This window comes from Lepidochelys kempii, chromosome 20, assembly GCF_965140265.1.
Source record: "Lepidochelys kempii isolate rLepKem1 chromosome 20, rLepKem1.hap2, whole genome shotgun sequence".
Classification (NCBI taxonomy): Eukaryota; Metazoa; Chordata; order Testudines; family Cheloniidae; genus Lepidochelys; species Lepidochelys kempii.
In genome coordinates, this window is record NC_133275.1 from 3,523,864 (window position 1) to 3,542,565 (window position 18,702).

General features: G+C 52.6%; 1 protein-coding gene across 18 annotated transcripts in view; it reads right to left on the reverse strand.

The window, feature by feature from the left end:
* Positions 1–18,702, reverse strand: part of R3HDM2 (R3H domain containing 2) — a 127,736-nt gene that overhangs the window by 24,145 nt on the left and 84,889 nt on the right. For 13 of the 18 annotated variants that reach the window (XM_073319341.1, XM_073319348.1, XM_073319354.1 and 10 more), the window contains 10 exons: positions 15,168–15,209; positions 13,430–13,516; positions 11,834–11,960; positions 9,390–9,468; positions 8,537–8,596; positions 6,631–6,771; positions 6,107–6,215; positions 5,332–5,427; positions 2,628–2,659; positions 2,474–2,527 (listed from right to left, as the gene is read on the reverse strand). In XM_073319341.1, coding sequence (XP_073175442.1) covers positions 2,474–2,527; positions 2,628–2,659; positions 5,332–5,427; positions 6,107–6,215; positions 6,631–6,771; positions 8,537–8,596; positions 9,390–9,468; positions 11,834–11,960; positions 13,430–13,516; positions 15,168–15,209 — 827 coding nt within the window. The remainder of the gene's footprint in view (positions 1–2,473; positions 2,528–2,627; positions 2,660–5,331; positions 5,428–6,106; positions 6,216–6,630; positions 6,772–8,536; positions 8,597–9,389; positions 9,469–11,833; positions 11,961–13,429; positions 13,517–15,167; positions 15,210–18,702) is intronic. The other 5 variants (XM_073319353.1, XM_073319352.1, XM_073319339.1 and 2 more) reach the window with 2 other exon arrangements.

The window sequence follows — 18,702 nt, forward strand, 5'->3', positions numbered from 1 at the left end:
GCTGGTGCTGTTCCGTCCACACCGCTATTTGTAGCGTGCTCCCAGCTGACAGGGGATGGGGCCAGATTCCCCCTAGGGTGGGGGCTGGATGTTAGGAGGGAGCCATGGCAGAGGAAGCCCATTAAATGGTGGCAGATGTAACTTAGTGCAGCATGAGTGGCTTGCTCTGCCCAGTGCCAGGCGTGCTGGTGGGCTTCAGCGGGACCAATGCCCAGCCCTCCCGCCCCCACAGGAAGGGGTGCCGTGAACGTGTGGGGCAGCAGAACCAGAAACAATCTCTGGGGAATTGTCACAAACGCCATCCAGCTGGAGAGAGAGGCTTTGGGGGCTCGCTCCGACGCACAATCAGAGCTGAACTAATGGGCATCACCTTGGCCTCTGGGCTGGGAGCCCGGACCCAAGATGCAAAGAGGGAGAGTTGTGCAAAACCAGGAGGGCATGAATGGGTGCCATGAGGCCATGCTGCGGGATGGGTGGGGCTTCCGTTGAGTTTTGTGATCCGTTAGAACACCGGCTCCAGCTGATCGGGACACCTCCCCGAGCTGCAGCTGCTCCCCATGCTGGTGTTCAGAGCAGAGCCCGCCTCCTCTACCCCGCTCCCAGCCATGGGGCGATAATATATATTGCACACGACCCACTGGTCCGAGTGGGAGCTCGACGTCTACCGCAGAGAGGGCGGACTGGTGAAGCCGCAGCACCTCGGAGGACAGTGGGGGCAAATAACCAGCTAAGCAAAGCAGACGTAGCTTCTGGAAACCACACCCGGTGCCCTCCACGGCCCTCGCTTGGCCGACAGCCGGGCAACTGGAGTGTTGCTTTGCTTCTAACGGCTGAGTATCGTGCTGGTGGGAGGCAGAACTGTCCCATTACAGCAAGGGCCGGGGTCGGACGTCCAACACCCCCACTCTCCTATCGGCATCCCTCACATCCCATTCGGGACAGGGGAACGCTTTCGGAGCTATGGAGGAGGGAGTTGAGTCTCCATTCAATCCTCTGTCGCAATGCCCCACCCCCGGCCGATTCCTCTGGCCGGCTGAGAACACCTGCCAGCCATCCCAGACCTGCCCCCGATGACCTCCAGGTGGATAGGCCCCACATTCTCCCTTGCTAACACCCTGAGCAATTCCGCAGCGCCCACATCCAAACCCTGCCACACAGCAACTGCCCGTCAGTGCCGTCTCAAGCCGCGCCCCGAGCTAGTCGCACTACAGCTAGTGCTCCAAGGGCATTCGTTAGCGCCGAGCTCTTCGCGGTGAATCTTGTTCTTTAACAGCACGGAGAGAACGTTCTGGAACGGCCGCGGGGCTCATTAAGGAGCAGGGGGACTTGCCGCTGCCCTGCTGCTCCAGCCCCGCCCCCTCCCCCAATGCCACTGCCCTGGTGGTGGTGCCGGAAAGCCGAGATTACAGGAAACACAACGTGGGAGGGATAAAGATTAATCCCAAGCAGCTGTTCGGCTTCTCGCCATTGGCTTTTTTGAGCCTGCTGCAAGCGCAGCAGCCCGAGATGCCACCACGGCGCCACATGTCGGGTGGGCTCGGCTTCTGTGCCCCAGGGGCCCTGAGGTCTGGTGGAGGGGAGTGAGCGAGACAGAGCCGGGCACTGAACCACCAGGCGCCGGGTCAGTCCAGCTCCCCGCAGACAAGGGCCATGGCCTGCGGGACTGAGGACGTAGGCCCCAAAGTCCGTAGGCCCTTCTGAAACTTTGTACCCCCCTCTCTGAAAAGCCCCCGCCGCAAGAAGGACTCACACCTGCAGCCTCCCAGGGACGGGGAGGGGGTGCGAATGGGCCATGCAGACTCAGCTGTTGCCTAGAGGTCCCCTCCTGCCACCCTCCGGCTGCTGGGGGAAACGTAGCTCTGTGTTTGCCTAGGCCAGCAGCTCCCAAATGTTCCTGGTTCACTTACCACCTTCAAAAACGGGGAACGGTGCACCAAGCGCCCACAGCCCTGGCCTAGCCTGTCTGCTCTGCAGGTGCAGAGAGCCCTTAGGGCTCTTAATCTGGCCCCTTTCATCAGACGGAACCGTCCATCCGTTAAAAGAAATCAACCAAAAATGGGGCTGAAGTGGATTCCCTGGGCTCCCTGCAGCAATGCCTGGGGAACGTGTACAGCCAGGGCTCAGCCGTCCAACCACCCCCACGAGGACGAAACACGGATACATGTGTGATGAGATGCGACTTTGATCACTGTTTAGACAGCTGGGGTTTATCACCCTGAGAACGCAGGTGGGGCCGCGTGGCTCCTGAAGAGTTATGATCCTATGAGCCTTTTGCCTCCCCACCTTCCCCCATGACCCTTCAGCCCTCGTTTGGAATGAATCAGCAAATACGACTCCGCAGCCATTTAGTTTGGGAGACAAAAAAAACCAACGGATGTTGCAAAAGATACGACTCAAAGGACTCCACAAGCAGCCATGCATGGGGCGAGCTCACTCTGCAGAACAACGTACGCAAGAAACCACACAGAGGTACCTAAAAATCTGCCTCCTTTTGTGAGAGCTAGAAGAAAAGCCTTCCTTGGAGAGTCTGTTGGTTAACATCAGAGAAAAGCATGGTTACAGGGTTACCGTGGCCTCCCCTGAGAAAGCGACAGGTGTGGCCGTGAAGCATGCTGGATGGTACTAACCTGCTGTCGTTCAGATATCCGTTCTGACCGGTCTAGTGGCAGGGTGGAGACGAGGAGCGGGAAAGAAAATGGGAAATAATTCATAAGGCAGCAGTCTTGGCACATTACAAACAAAGGGGCGTCTGAACACGGAGTGGGCTAGACAGGGCTGGGCTCAGGACGGGACTGCCCTTATTCCAGGCCCATCACTGGAGCATCAGGTACCTTTTCTAGCTCCTTCCTCCCCACGATGTCCCAGCACTTCACAGATCTTAGCCCACAACTCTCCCCAGTGCTAGAGCATGCTGGTCTATAAAGTAGCTCACACGGCATGGAGAGAAGAAGGGACTTGCTCACCGTCACACACGGAAGAGAACCCAGGAGTCCTGATGACTCCCTAGCCCTGCTCCAACCACTAGGCAATGCAGCTCTGCTTTCATAGTTCCCACATTTCCGAGCACGTCAGTGGCTCACACCCGGCAGTGTTGCCGGAGTTCAGCACGTGGCTCCCAACAAGGCACGATGAACACTGTGTGCTCAGTTTCCTACACGCTGCTCAGATGCAGCCCCACCTGCCAGAGGCTACATGGTTGTCTCCCAAGGGTCACTAGACAATGACTCCCCCGGGCCACCGGCCAGTAGCACTGACTAGCTCCCGGGGCGCTGTATCCGGACTCTCCCCTTGGCCAGAAGCATGGCAACTCCCGGCAGGGCTTGGAGCAGGGGTCTTTTCAGTGTTCCGGGACCCCTCGGAGGGAGTGGGGGGCATGGCAGGTAAAGCCAGGAGGTTTTCGCTGCTGCGTGTAGCTGGTGAGCAGGCAGGCTATTAACCAGCCGAGATGCAGATTAGCATTTGGAACGGTCACTAAATCCAACCCCTCCCGTTTGTCCTGGCACAACAATCCTGCCCAGAGCAGGCTGCAAACAGGAATGGCTCAGCACGGCCTCTATCACACCACTGACCCCGCTCTCACCCCACTTCCATCCCGTAACCTCCCACAGGGGTCCGGATTGCTACCTCCACCAGCTGCCTCCAGGGAGCAAATTCCTTGAGCAACTTCCACGTCAGCTGGCCACTTAGCAAAAGGAAGAAATACAACCGCTAACATCTGGAAGGCGCAGACACACGGGTGTGGTCAGTATTCCCTCATGTGCCAGCTCAGCATGGCTAAATTAGAAACGGGGGCCAGGAAATTTTTGGGTACCTAACTGGAGCCGACTGAAAAGGGCTGGATTCCCAGAGGGAGGGTGCTCTACCCTTCCTGAAAAGCAAGTGTCTCAAGCGGGGCCCCCGGAATCACCAGCAGCTTTCAAAAAATCTTGGTGCCCTGCCCCGTGACACTGCAGCTCGTATTCATGTTATTATGATACGGTTATAACATAATTATGATGCATTTCATGCAAGACAAGTCCTGTGAGGTGTCACTGGAAAAGTTATGGTTTGCGGAATATGATCGTTTTTGTCTCTGAAGTTATGGATATTGACTATGAATCAGTACTTCAAATGTAGTTACACCTGGGTAACGCCCACTCAGCAATGGGCTATTAAGAAGAACAACAGGCCTCAGGAAAAGCTTATCTCCCACCTGGTGAGCCTTCCTGAGAACACTCCAAACAGCCTGTGAGTAATGGCTGCCATGACTCTACAAGGACATGTGACCAGACCACATGATGCTGGACTCCATCTTGGGATGTCAATATTTTCCCACAGACTAGTCTGGGAACCAAGCTTCGAAACAATGGGTTCCTGCCATATGCAAAAGCTATATAAAGCGGGGAGTGACATCATCTGGGACTCTTCACTCCCCACACAAGACACCTGGAAACACCTGAGGAATAAGGACTGAACTGGGGGAAGTGCTGGACCCAAGCTAAAGAGATTTCTAGCCTGTGAATGAATCACTTGAATCCAAGCTGTAAAGCAAGTGCAGTTTGGCCCTTAAGGATCTGCAGCCTGCTGGTATCATCTCTTAGGGTGAGAATCTGCTAATTCATATCCAATCTCTTTAGTATATTAAGCTTAGTTTGTGTTTTTAATTTGCCAGGTAATCTACTTTGATCTGTTTGCTAGTCCTTATAATCACTTAAAATCTATCTTTTGTAGTTAATAAACTTGATTTTGTTTTAATCTAAACTAATGAGCTTTGACTGGAGTGCTTGGGGAAAATCTCTGCTTAGTTACTACAAGTGTTCATTGTTCTCTTCACGTTGAGGGAGAGGCAGATCGGGTATTAAACCCGTATACTGGCCAGATTTGACCAGGGCAGGACGGTACTGCTCTGGGGTCCCAAGCTGGGAAGCTGGTGGTTAGAAAGCCTGTGTGTAATGGTATCTGGGTGTGTCCCTACCTGTGTGAATGCTGGTGAAAGTGCAGGCTGGAGGGCTTTGCAGCTTGTCACCGCAGTACAATGTGAGAAGGAGCCCAGGCTGGTGGGCCAGGGGGCTTAGTGGTACCCCAGTTCCAGATGGCACCCTGGGGAGAACCTGTCACACCCCCGTTTCTAACCTAGCGACACTGATCCAGCGCTCAAGAACGACAGGTCAGTGAAATGGCAAACCCACTGCCGGATCCAACCCCCTGAGCCCATACATCTATTCATATGCCAAAACTATAACAAGTGCGGAGTGGGGCAGAGGGGCAGCTGACTAGGGAGTGGAGGGGCTCCAAAGAAAAAGCACCTTGAGAACCAAGAAGGGGGGAAGCTCTGCTAGCAGCCAGCCTTACCTCTCGTGCAAATATCCGCTCTCTGACCCTCTGATACTCCTCTTCTCTCTCTTCTATTGATTTGCTCCTCCTCCCATCCTGCAATGGGATCCTGATCTAGAGTGACAAGCAGAATTCGGCTGGTTAAACGTTGGCTCCACGCACCCTGAGTGTAGCAGCAGGGGAAGGCCATGTGGCACACTGATCACAATGCGGCGCCCGAGGTCTGCACGGTGCTCTGATAACCGGGCAAGGGCTCTGCCCCAAACGACTGCTGCTGGCAGGAAACGCTCAGGGGTCTTAATTGGCACGTGTCCCAGCTCTGCTTTGGATCAGCTGACTGGAGAGAGGTCACAGCTGCAGATGCCATTTGTGGCTGGAATGCGCACACCTCCATTTCTAAGGGAACGTCTGCACAGCTGCTGGGAGGTGTAAAATCTCCAGTTCAGCAACACAGACACGTGCGAGCTCTGATCAAGCTAGTGTGCTAAAAATAGCAGGCCCTCTGCAACGGCCCCAACCACCCTTCTAGGATCTCAGACAGGGTTACGCTCGGGTGGCTAGTCCATCCTGCTATTTTTATAGATCTTGCCGGATGAAAACTAGGGCGTGTATGTCTACTGGAGCCGGAAATTACACCTCCCAAGTGCAAAGCTGCTCCCATGCAAGCAGGAACATCCCCAAACTCACTGATCAAAACCCCGGTGGGTCCCATTCCCGGATGACCAAGACGCCAAGAACACAGAGCAAAGCTCGGCTTTCGGGAAGGACCTGGATACGTCTCACCCAAACCCACCTGATTATCGTCCCGGTCCATGCTGGCGTCGTCTCGCTTTAGGATGAACCTCTGTGGAAAGTCCACGTTCTTCTCGTCTTTGATGTGCTCAGAGAACCTTTGCTCGGGGCTGTGGGGAGGAAAGACGTTGTCACGAGGGGTAGGCAAAGGTGAACAGGAACCTTCCCTGTGTTACTCTGCTGCCAGGCAGGCCGGGCGTGCGAGGCAGAGGAGGTCGGGGCAGAGGTTCGAGGCTGCAAGCCACTGGGTGACTCAAGCTGCTGTCAGATCGCCCAGCCTGGTGCAGGCAGGCTGGGGAGTCAGTGCATTCAAGGAAAGAGAAAGCTGCCACTCATGTCTGCACTTGGATTTGGGAGGGTGGGTCTCTAGGCTTCCCTCCTCCTTCATTCCCTCCTCCCCACACCCACACCCCTTTAAGGCCTGTTGGGATGAGGCTGTGAAATATCCCAGGAGTGCTTTGGGGATGGGGAAGGGAAGGGGTTGCTTGGGAGGGGTTTCCCAGCCCTCCCCAGGGCTCTCCTTACATCCTGGTGTTACTGGTCTTGTTGATAATGACGGCTTTCCCAGTTTGGTCAACGTTATGGTCCATGCCGAAGTAGGCAGCTACCCTGTGCAAGAGCATCCTGTGATATGAGGTCATCTGAGGGAACTTCTTGACCTGACTGCTGAGAACAGAGGCGTATTCAGACGGCGTTAAACAGACCAGATTAACCTGGCGCAAACAGGGCTCAGCCCAGAAGGATCAGGGGCCTGATTCAACAAAGCATTTTAACACGTGCTCGGGTCTCGGCGACTCCATGCGCCAAAGCCGGGGTGGGGTGGCTCACGGGCTTAACGCTGCTGAGCCGGGACCCAGGGAAGAAAGACCAGCTATGAGCCCCGGTCCCGATTCTCCAAGATGCCGCTTAACTTTAATCCCGTGCTTTGCGGCTTCGCTGGATTGGGGCCTCAGGTCAGAAGCTGGTTCCAATGGGAGCTGGGTCAAGCATGGAGTTCTTTCACCCTATCTCCCGTGTAAAGCCATTTGAGAGCTCCCAATGACAGCTCCCAACCATACCCACAGGCTGTGTGAAGGGTGGGAGCACCCGTGGAGGGACGGGTGCTCTCAAGGGCTCTGGGCAGGAACGAGAGGGGAGTAGGACAGGTCGAAAAGCACTTTGTGTTTTGAGCTGCTGCAGAGCAAGAGGAAAACCCTTCGAAAATCCCTGTTATTTCAAATCTCAAGCCCCTTGTTTAGAGGGGGCCTTACAAAACAGGAGCATCTTTAAAATGCATCCTTCAAACAAACAAAGCAGAAAGGGTCACTTTTGGACACATCCAGGCCTGGGCAGTGAGCTCTCGCTCTGACCTCCAGATGTGGGGGGGCACCAGCACCAGACGCCTGCCCCTGCCACTTTGCCCCAGCTCTGCCCTGCAAGGAGCACCTCTGGGGGAGAGAGGGCAATGGGTTTGCCTTGCCCCCAGGCTTCTCTGCTCATAAGCTCCTGCCAACAGCTGAGCCAGCCTTTGTGACATAGGCCCTGCGAACCGGCCTGGGACCCAAACTCATTTCACACGGTTGGCGCTTTCAGTCACTACGACCTGGTCTGGATTCGAACAGCAGCTAGACAGCGAAAGTCTTCCCAGGCCCAGGAACGAGCCAGTCTCCCATGGGCCAGGGGCTGGCCTGCAGATCTGTGCTCAATTCCCTGCTCTGCCACAGAGTTCCTGTGTGACCCTGGGCAAGTCACTAACCCCAACCCACCCATCGTCCAGCCAAACCTCTGACCTGGGTTTTCCAGGTGTTTCAAGCCCAGGCGAGCTTACACGGCTAGGAGGGTGGGTTAGAGTTTGAGTGTACTTTAACTCGGGCAGGAACCCGCCCATTTTACAGTGAGGACACTGGCCAAGTCTCTCAAGTGTGGATAGTCCTCCAATGCCCCCAGGGAGCCTCCCCCAAAGGACAGACAAGTTACCCTGGAATTGACACAAGTGACTGGGAAAGAATCCTAGAGCATCTCAGCACAAAGACCCATTGGCTATGCCCCAAGCCACACCCAAGCAAATGCAGAACCAATAAGGACCCAGCAATGCGGAGAGGGCTTTGCTGTGGGGAGGCTGACATGCAGCCTAGGCTGACCAGGAGGCCAGACACCCAGGTGAACTGTGCAGGGAAGACACATCCTGAAGTCTATCTGTGAAACGGGGGAACAGCTCTGCCCTGCAGCCCAGGGCTGTGGGAGGATAAACAGACACATTCAATATTGTCCAGTGCTCAGATTGGTGGCAATGGGAACCGTAGAGCATGGCAGATGGAGCAGGCTGTTTTCAAACAGCTCTCTTAGCAGATATGCGTGAGCCTTGTTCTCGTCCCCCGGCAGAGTGAGAGCGCCTCCTACTTCCCAAGCCACCAGCCAGCTTCGCTTCATGCAAACTCTGCTGGCCACTTACTTGTTATCGCTAATAAATTCCAGAATCTCCTGTTCTAACTTTAGCAGCATCATTCGATCCCTGTCCAGAAAAAGTGGGGAGGAAAAGAAGGAATGAATAAATAAATCACGTTTCGAAGAGGAGAGAAGAATGCAGCTCGCTTCCATAATTGCAGATGAACACCCCTCTACCTCTGAGAAACAGAAAGTGCCTGGCATTAGCAAAGCTCCAGGCTGTTAAACATACAGGCTTCGCCCTCCCTCAGCTGCAGAGTATAAAAAAAATACATAATCAATGATGAGTCAAGTTTTTCCATTCAAGGCGATCCATTGCTGTATGACGACTGTGTTTCTGGGATCCTTGCGCCGGTGGTGGCCATATGGATAGAAACACAAGCTAGTTATTTTTATGCCTAACCAGTGCTTGGAATTCAGTTTGATATTATTTATTACTGATATTGTGGCAGGCACTCTCCAGACAGGTCTTTGATAGCTATTCAGAGGAAGGATTTTAGAGCAATTAAGGCTCCCTTCCTGCCTGTATTCAAACCAATTATTTTCCCTCCCTCGGTTTGAATCCATAATGCACAAGCATGTCTGTTTCACTAACCTGCAATAATGAAATTACTGCTCCTCCTGCCTGGGTTTATCAACCACCTACTCTGGGCCAAGTCCCCCTGAACTCCAAGATGTGAAACCCACCGCCAGGGGGGTTTGCGATTTCTGACAGCCCCCTTCTGCCCCTCCCCCCCCACCCACATTTTGTCTGCAGTCATGCAAGCCCTTCCCTTAATCCCTGGAGTGTGGAGCACCGGTTAACAGCATCTTCCTCCCTCCGCTCAATCAACTGGTGGTTTTGCCATCTTGCGACCTACCTTGGATTTTTTTTCAGTGTATTTACTAAAAATTCATGCAAATCTATTCCAGTGGAGTCTGTGTATTCTTGGCTGGAATCTGAAACAACAACAACAGAACAGATTAAAGGAAGCGTCCTGTCTTTTTGTTCAAAGTGTATTCAGGGCCTAGCGCTATGGGTCCTGATCCAGTACTGGGGCTTCTAAATGCTATGGAAACACAATTACCCATCACACAGGCAGCACAAAGGGAAAGTGACGGGATTCCTAGAGTCACTCTCTAGGGCTCAAAGTCACTGCCAGCATGAGTGCGTACGAAGCAATGGAGCTGACTCTGCTTAGAGATAGAGAAATTAGCCCTAGATTAGCAGTTGAAAGATTCTTACTACTAGCCATGGTCACAGAGTGTGGGGGAGTCAAGGCCCTGCACCCCCCACTTCCTGAGATTCACCGTGACTCTCAGCCAGCCAGTAAAACAGAAGGTTTATTAGACGACAGGAACCAAGTCCAAAACAGAGCTTGTAGGTACAGAAAACAGGACGTCTCAGTCAGGTCCATCTTGGGGGGTAGGGAGCCCAGACCCCAGTTCTGGGCCTCCCCCCAGTCTCCCCAGCCAGCTCCAAACTGAAACCTCCTCCAGCCCCTCCTCTGGCCTTTGTCACTTTCTCGGGCAAGGAGGCCACCTGATCTCTTTGTTCTCCAACACCTTCAGCTCTCACCTTGCAGGGGGGAAGGGCCCAGACCATCAATTGCCAGGAGACAGGGTGTCGGCCATTCTCTGTGCAGACACCATCACCCCTGCCCTCTAGGGTTCTGCAACAATCATATGCCTTTATCCCACCACCTAGATACTTAAGAAACGCATAGGGGAAACTGAGGCACCCACACAGTATTCAGAGGAAACATTAAGAACATTCCCACTTTGTCACAGCCATTCAAAAGGAAGGGAGACTGCTCTTGTGATTACAGGTTTCAGAGTAACAGCCGTGTTAGTCTGTATTTGCAAAAAGAAAAGGAGTACTTGTGGCACCTTAGAGACTAACCAATTTATTTGAGCATAAGCTTTCGTGAGCTACAGCTTAGCTCACGAAAGCTTATGCTCAAATAAACTGGTTAGTCTCTAAGGTGCCACAAGTACTCCTTTTCTTGTGATTACGACGCTTGACAGGGACCCAGAATACCTGGGTTCAATTCCTGGCTCTGCCACACACTCCTTCCACGATCGTGAGCAAGTCAGAGAATTGCTCTGTTCCTCAGTTTCCCTAGCTGTAACATGGAGGGAGTGATAGTTCCTTAAACCCCCAGGGGCAGAGGGAAGATTAAAACATGAATACATATCAGATGATCTGGTCACCGGGGCCCTATAAGAACCCACAAAGATCCAGAATAAAACAGTTTGCGAAGCATTGCAAACAACAATTAGAGAATCATAGAATATCAGGGTTGGAAGGGACCTCAGGAGGTCATCTAGTCCAACCCCCTGCTCAAAGCAGGACCAATCCCCAATTAAATCATCCCAGCCAGGGCTTTGTCAAGCCTGACCTTAAAAACTTCTAAGGAAGGAGATTCTACCACCTCCTAGAAGGGAACGTTTTCATTTTAAAAATCTATTTAACATTCAGAGAAGTAAAAATCTTCATGCAAAAGTTAAGGAGGCTGAAAAGAAATCTGCAAGAGCCCGATGTTCTCAGTGCCTCCCCCCCACTACACTGTTAAACAGGTCACCCCCCCCCCGCCCCCGGCAGTGCTTGTGGGATGCCCTCTAGTGGCCAAAAGTGAACGCTTAGAAGCCTTGCACTTGAATTACTTTTGTATCCTAGACCTCAGAGATCTCTTCACCATGAACATCCTTCTTTAAGTGGTAGTAGAAAAGCTGTATGGGACATTCCACCTGCCCCAGCACAGTGGAGCTGGCAGAAGAGTGACTCTCAGCGGCAGGATTTCAGGTATGATTTGCATTCTGGATGCAAATTTTAAACTTTGCTCTTTCAACCACTTTTATGTTCCGAAATTTTTAAAAAGGGATTCGTATAAAGCCTCTGAGTTGGACGTCTCCCAAACCCCTCTACAGCCCCGTCTCTATTGGTGAGTTTCACAAAGAGAAACTGAAAGCAGGAACTTCTCCGGGGTGGTATTGTTTGTAGCTGTATCATTCAAAAACATCCAGATCTCCAAGACCATAAAAGGAAGCCACATGTCAGAGTAATAGAAATGTCGTCTGGACGGGACCTTGAGGGGTCAGCTAGTCCAGCCCTCCGTGCTGAAGCAGGATTTACTACACCTAGACCATCCAGCACTGGGGTGTCCGGTAGAGCACATTCCAGGTCACAGGAATGCTCCCCCTGCAACAAAACTCCAAAGGACCGTGCCAGTTAACGGAGATCTGCCTCCCTGCACTAACGGCTGAGTCCCGGCTGTCAGAACCCAGGAAGCAGGCTCCTGCAGCCCCACGCCAGTGCACTGACCTCTAGAGAGCATTTTCCTTGGTGCCTTCTCCTTATTCTTGTCTTTTTCCTCTTTCTCGGGCCCATCTTTTGTAGACTTCTCCTCTTCCTTGTCCGAGGGGCAGCTGACATGCAACTGAATAATGTCCTAGAAATAAGCAAAACAGCCCTTTGTTGAGCTCAACACTCCAAACGTGTCCTTGTGGCTCTTCAGATTCCACGCACAGCGGCTGGCGTGAGCAGCATCAGGGACCATGCACTTGATAGCTAAGTCACAGAATCACAGGACTGGAGGGGACCTTGATGGTCATCTAGTCCCGTCCCCTGGACTCATGGCAGGACTAAATATTACCTAGACCATCCCTGACAGGGGTTTGTCCAATCTGCTCTAAAAATCTCCAATGACGGAGATTCCACAACCTCCCTGGGCAATTTATTCCAGGGTTTAACCACCCGGACAGTCAGGCAGTTTTTCATAATGTCCAACCTAAAACTCCCTTCCTGCAATTTAAGCCCATTGCTTCTTGCCCTATCCCCAGAGGTTATGGAGAACAATTCTTCTCCCTCCTCCTTGTAATGACCTTTTATGCACTTGAAAACTGTTACATCCCCTCTCAGTCTTCTCTTCTCCAGACTAAACAAATCCAACTTTTTCAATCTTCCCTCGTAGGTCATGTTTTCTAGACCTTTCATCATTTTTGCTGCTCTCCTCTGGACTCTCTCCAATTTTTCCACGTCTTTCCTAAAATGTGGCACCCAGAACTGGACACAAGACTCCCACTGAGGCCTGATCAGCGCGGAGTAGAGTGGAAGAATTACTTGTCTTGCTTATGACACTCCTGCTAATACATCCCACAACATTTGCTCTTTTTGCAACAGTGTTACACTGTTCGCTCATATTTAGCTGTCCCCCAGATCCCTTTCTGCAGTACTCCTTCCTAGGCAGTCATTTCCCATTTTGTATGTGTGCAACTGATTGTTCCTTCCTAAGTGGAGTACTTTGCATTTATCCTTATTGAATTTCATCCTATTTACCTCAGACCCTTTCTCCAGTTTATCCAGATCATTCTGAATTTTAATCCTATCCTCCAAAGCACTTACAACCTCTCCCAGCTTGGTATCATCCACATCCGCGATAAGTGTACTGTCTAGGCCATTATCTAAATCATTGAAGAAGATATTGAACAGAACCGGACCCAGCACTGATCCCTGGGGGACCCCACTGGATATGCTGTGCTCGGATTCATGTTTGTTTGGGGAAGGCAGTTAAGTTGTTAATTACGATGCCTTTGTACACAAAGCAAATGGCTCGTCTCGACCAGCGAGCTAACGTGAGTAGAAATAGCAGGATAGTCATGGTAGCATGCGTAGCAGCAGTGAAAGCCCGGCGCCCGGATTTCAGGTGGCTTTGAATTTGGCACTTCCCATGCTGCCGTGGCTACACTGCTATTTATACCAGCAAGTGCAAGAATGCGCAGACGAGCAAGGGGATCACACCCCTCGCTCGCACTGTGGATGAGACCTAGGAAACGGAGCCATTGCTGGAAGCAGTTCTCCCTTGGACCAGCACGGAAAAGAAGCACTCACATTTTATGACCTGGCTAAATCTTGGCCTACCTGGGCTTCCAAGGGCCCATCCACAAAGGGGCTGGAGGATTCTTCACACACTGCCAGGCTCCTGACCAGCTTGAGCTTCGAATTAGACTGAAATACAAAGAACCACCACATACATCTCACACGCACTTTGACGTGCGACCAAGCCGCTCACTTCATCGGTGCCAATTAAACTGCTGCCGTCACAACGAGATGGCGGCTAAAATGCAAATTCTTGGAGCCGGCAGTAACACAGGCAAAAGCAGAGGTTTGTCGGTGTGAGGGCAACAAATTAATTCTTCTTTTCTAGAGAGCTTAATTGAGACTGACCCCACCATATTTGAGGAGAAAGGCTATTGTGCTAATCTACCGGACCACTTAGCCTCTGTTAGCATGAAATCGTGCCGAGCAGTTACACAGCCTGCTCCTGCCTCTGCAAGCCCGCACACTCAATAACCTGCCAAGTCTTAAACCCTCAATAAGGGGCAACCCTGAAACTGACTAAGTCTTTCGAAGCAGGAGGTGATGTTGCTGCTTCCCTTGGTTTAATGGCTGCCATCCCGTTTCCACCACACCTGCCTGCTCGACAACTTCGGGTGCTTCAGGTTCAAAGTAACGCTTTTATAACGCTTCAGGACTCTCAGCCCAAAATGTGTCACCCAACCACCCGAGATCCGGGGGAGCTCCGGCTCTGGGCAGCAGGGCTGAGCATAGCATGTGCTCTCCCACACCATGGCAGGGGGGTCACTGGCATGCCAGCCTTCCTGGCTGCTGGATACACTCCCAGATTAAGGCCAGATGGGACCATTAGATTGTGTCATCTGACTGCCACACAGAGTACTAAGGAAGAAAGAGGTGCCATTGGGCAGATTATTCCAGCCCTGAGTCAGCCATCCTAAGGCCAGACGGGACCACCCTGATCATTTAGTGTGACTCCCTCTGTAACATGGGCCCTGGGACCTCCCTGAAATCACCCGCTTGCTACAGCATCTCTTCTAGAAAAACATTCAATCTTTATGGGAAAATCGCCAGTGACTGAGAATCTGCCACAGCCCTGGGGAAGTCATTCCAACGGTTCGTTACCCTCACTGCTAAAAACCGACGCCTTGTTTCCAGTCTGAATTTGTTTAGCTTCAAATTCCAGCCACTGGATTGTGTTAGGTCTTTGTCTGCTAAATAAAGGGAGCGCAGCAGGAAACAGATTAAAATCGTATGCGATCGGCCGGCTTGTGCCACAATATCCTCTGAAGAGGAGGGAAAAATAAGCGTAACTAGATGGCTGCGAAACATTATTTCCCACTTATATTTTTCACTTTTAGTTTAACTGGGTGAAAATTCACTCTTCCGCTGGGTCCATTGGTGGGTGAATGTCCTTAGTTGGGCAGAAAACAGATGCATCCAGGTAAACAGCCACGATGCAACTAATTGGACAAGTGAATTCCCTTCTGGAGTTTCACAGCCACGGGACGCTGTGGAGGGCACAGACCTAGCACAGTGACTTGTCAGGGTCCCTGACTACGCAGGCTGTCAGTGTAATAAGAGAGAGCAAAACAAGCCAGCGAGGTGTCCAAACGGCTGCGGCACTTGGCTCGAGGAGATGATAGCTGGGGAGCTGGTTTAATGGCTGTTTTCAGAAGCACTAACTGGAGGATTGTGGAGTTCTGGGGTCAGTGTGGGACTCAAACCCTCTTCCCCGAGTAGCTCAGCGCTCCTGCAGAAGGCCGGGGGGGAGGGAGGGGGGGACGGGGAGAGTGTCTCCTACCTTGGCTCTTTTTCTGGCGTGTCCATGATTTGAAGTCCGCCTCTGTGGAGAGAGGAAAGAGAACGTGGGAGGTTTAATCTGAACCTACGCCATGCTGTATAAACCGGTTTGCTAGAGTGACACATCGCAGGGCCGCCCAAACCCCACCGCGTACACAGCACGTTCCAGGCCAACCCTCTCTGGTGCCAGCAGGAGCAAGCGGATCCAACAGGAGGCAGCACAGATGGCCGCCCACAGCTGCCTGTCAGACCCAAAGAGGCAAACTTTGCAGACGAATCAGCAGACCCCAGTCCATCTAGCGCAGTACGCCCAACTCTGCCAGTGCACGGCACCTGGTGCTTCAGAGGAAGGTGCAAAACCCCCCCAGTAGCAGCTGTGGGATAATCTGCCCCCACTTCAGGTCTAATCCTGGTCTCCAGTAATTAGAGACTATTTTAAACCCTGAAGCACGAGGTTAATCTCCCTTCACAAACTTGTCACCATGAATTATAAAGCCAATCGAAGCCAGGCCAGCTCTCTGGGACCTGGGTAGGCCTGATCACCAGGCCTGTGACAAGGCCCCAGCCAAAGACTGAACAGGAGCACGAAATGAAAGGTCGTAAATCCAGCCCAATCCAGCGTTGCAGGATATGAAAGACACAAGGTGGGAGAAGTAATTTTTTTTATTGGACCAACAGCTCATTCACCAACAGATCGGCCCAATAAAATATATTCCCTCTCCCACCTTGTCTTCCCAGCATAATAATGAAACGTTATTTACTCGCGATGGGGAGTAGATATGCATATGTGATGGGGCCGGCTGGAGTGGAAACCATACCCTCTTTATAGTTCACCCTCAACAGATGTGAAGTCCAGCCACAGCGTGTTCAGAATCTGCCTTCTAGGCCTGGGAAAGCACTATGAAGAACTAGCCTTTCAGAACCTGCCACCTGCAGCAGCCCTCTTTGTGGTTTCAAGCCCTTGGAAGCAGACGCACACACAGAAGAGAGGTGCAAGAAGCGGATGTTAACATTTCCCCATCGTATGCACAACAAGTTCCCAGGAAGTGCCCGGATTGATTTGTCATTGAAATGACGCAGGTCTGAGAAGCCAGCGAGAGGATTCCGGCCTCTACCTCGCTAAGCCAGGACAGTTAAATGGGGACGTACCACCTAAGTCTGCCTGGGAAGGTTTCCTTTCTAGAGGAGCTTATCTCACAGTAACAACCTGAATCTCCGATAAAAGTCGACACCCCTCATTCTGCTTCGGCACCGTACTGCTTCTGTCCGATGCCAGCTTGAAGGAGAACAGCTGCAGAGCAATAAGAGGACTGCAGGCCACTGGGACAGAGAGAGGTGGGGTCTAGCAAATGCTATCCAAACTACTCCCGGACTCAGATCACAGGCCACGAGAGAACTGCTACAGAACTTCTTGCAAGAAGATTCTCTGGAGAGGGATCACTTAGTGCTGCTTCACTTCACGCACCACCTCTTCAGGGAAGCCAGGGAGCTCTCACTCCCTTTCTGGCTTCCACAGCGAGGAGTCGAGTCTGGAGTCTCGGGCAGACCGAAATTGTCTGGCCTCAGGAGAGGACCCTTCTGGTGTCGACTCTCCATGTTGCTTTCTGGTGACACTCCTGTTCCATCCACCATTTAGCAGCCAGGGCTGTGGTTGGGATCAAAAGTCTGGCAATTTACCTCCTCGGGCTTTCGCCAGAGCACAGCACAGAGTCTGTCCTACAGAGAAAGATCCTGAGTCCAAAAGGTAACCATGAAAACCCTTCACATCATCCATGGAAATGTGCAAACGGTGACTCGGGAGCAGTTGCTGGGGAGGGACAAGCTGGGAAATCCAGGAGAAAGGGCTTTACCCTGGCCAGCCCAGCCTTCCAGAGCATCACACGGGGTAGCATGAAATGCAGAGCCCAGCACGCTTTAGAACCAATGTCTTTAGGTGGTGCAAAGAACAAGACTTCAGGAGCTCAGACACTGTTTCGTCATTTTCTTGTACTCCCGTCTGTCTGCATCCATCTGTTGTCCGTCTTGTCTTACAGGTAGATTGTCAGCTCTTTGGGGCAGAGACTGGTTTTTTGCCCTGTGTTTGTACAGCGCCTGGAACAGTCGGGTCGTGGGCCATGCCTGGGGCTCCTAAGGACTCCGATACATGCAGTAAATCAGGTTGTCAGCACGGGGGGGCACACAGACCATGTCTGCAGTAGAGATTCACTTACCATGAGCCTTCTTACTGAAGGTATCAGAGAAAGGATGCCCTATCATCATCTATGCTGGAGAGATCCCTTTAAGACAAGTTTCAGCAGTGCCCGCTGTCACAAGCAGCCCCCTCTGCACTTCTCCAGCTGGATCACGGGGCGATGTCTCAGTGCTTTGCAAACCTGCAGGAAGCCTCGTGACCCCCCGGGAAGCAGTGAGGAAATATCACCACCTCCACTGCAGTCACTGGCCCTCTGAGGGAAGGCTCGGAGCTCGACGGTCAGAGTGTCCTCAGTAGGAGCACTCAGCCCCTCTGCAAATCAGCCCTGCCCCGAGGTCACACTCTCGCACACTTCTCCTTTTGCAGGCCTCGTTTCCAGACGGTGGTATTTTATTTGGCTGTCTTACTTTTCCTCCCTTTAAATCAGCTGCAGCCGTGGCTTCTCTTTACAGTACCCTCCTGCGATCTGAAGCAGCCGAAGTCCTCCCCACCATGGGCTTGCACAGCAGCTCGGCGATGAGGTCTCATAAAGAAGCCTACCATCTGCCTGGCGCTGGGTGCTCCCAAGTCGCGGGAGCTGGCGGAGCGTGTTCAGTTGTGATGGCTCCTGGAGGCAGAAACCTTCTCCGCTCGGCAAGTGCCATCTGACACGTGTACTGACGCGTCCATCTCTGTGCCAGAAGCCTTGCAGCGGAGCTCATGACCAGGCTCGCAGGGCCTGCTTATAAACAGCACCTCGTCGCAGCTTGGCAGGACCACGCAGCTCAGCCGGGCCGCTGGCCTTGAGGGGGAGCTGTGTTGAGTGAATGAAACCGCCAGGCGGAGTGGGGACTTTCCCTGAATGCACAAGACAGCCGAATTCCTTTCAAAATGAGCTGGCTGGGAGCTGCGAGAAGAGACCCCGCTCTGCAAGGAGCTCTGTCCTCTCAGCCAAAGTCCAAGCCTAGAAAAGCTAACTAGTCATTTACCGAGCAAACGCAGGCTAAACCCAGAGGTGAAGGGAAAGGCCAAAGGCAACGAGCGTCAGACGCTCAGCACCCTTTCCACAGATGGACCCCTAGAACTGGGGGGCTACCCTGCTGCTGATCCCATCAGAGATGCCACAACCCCGCTTAGCCACTGTTGCTAGCGAGGCCCAAGCTGTCTCTGCCTTGCTGGATAAGGGGAAGCTACAAGGGCACAGGGAGCAGAGGGGTTTGAGGGGGTACCTGAGGTTGGGACAGGGTTAGTGGAAGCAGTGGGGCAAGCGGAGGGCCAGGTGAGCTCTGAGCAGGGTCCGAAGATAGGCAAGGACTCAGCAGCGCCTGCTGCCGTAGCGATCAAGGGGAACATGAATCACAGCAGC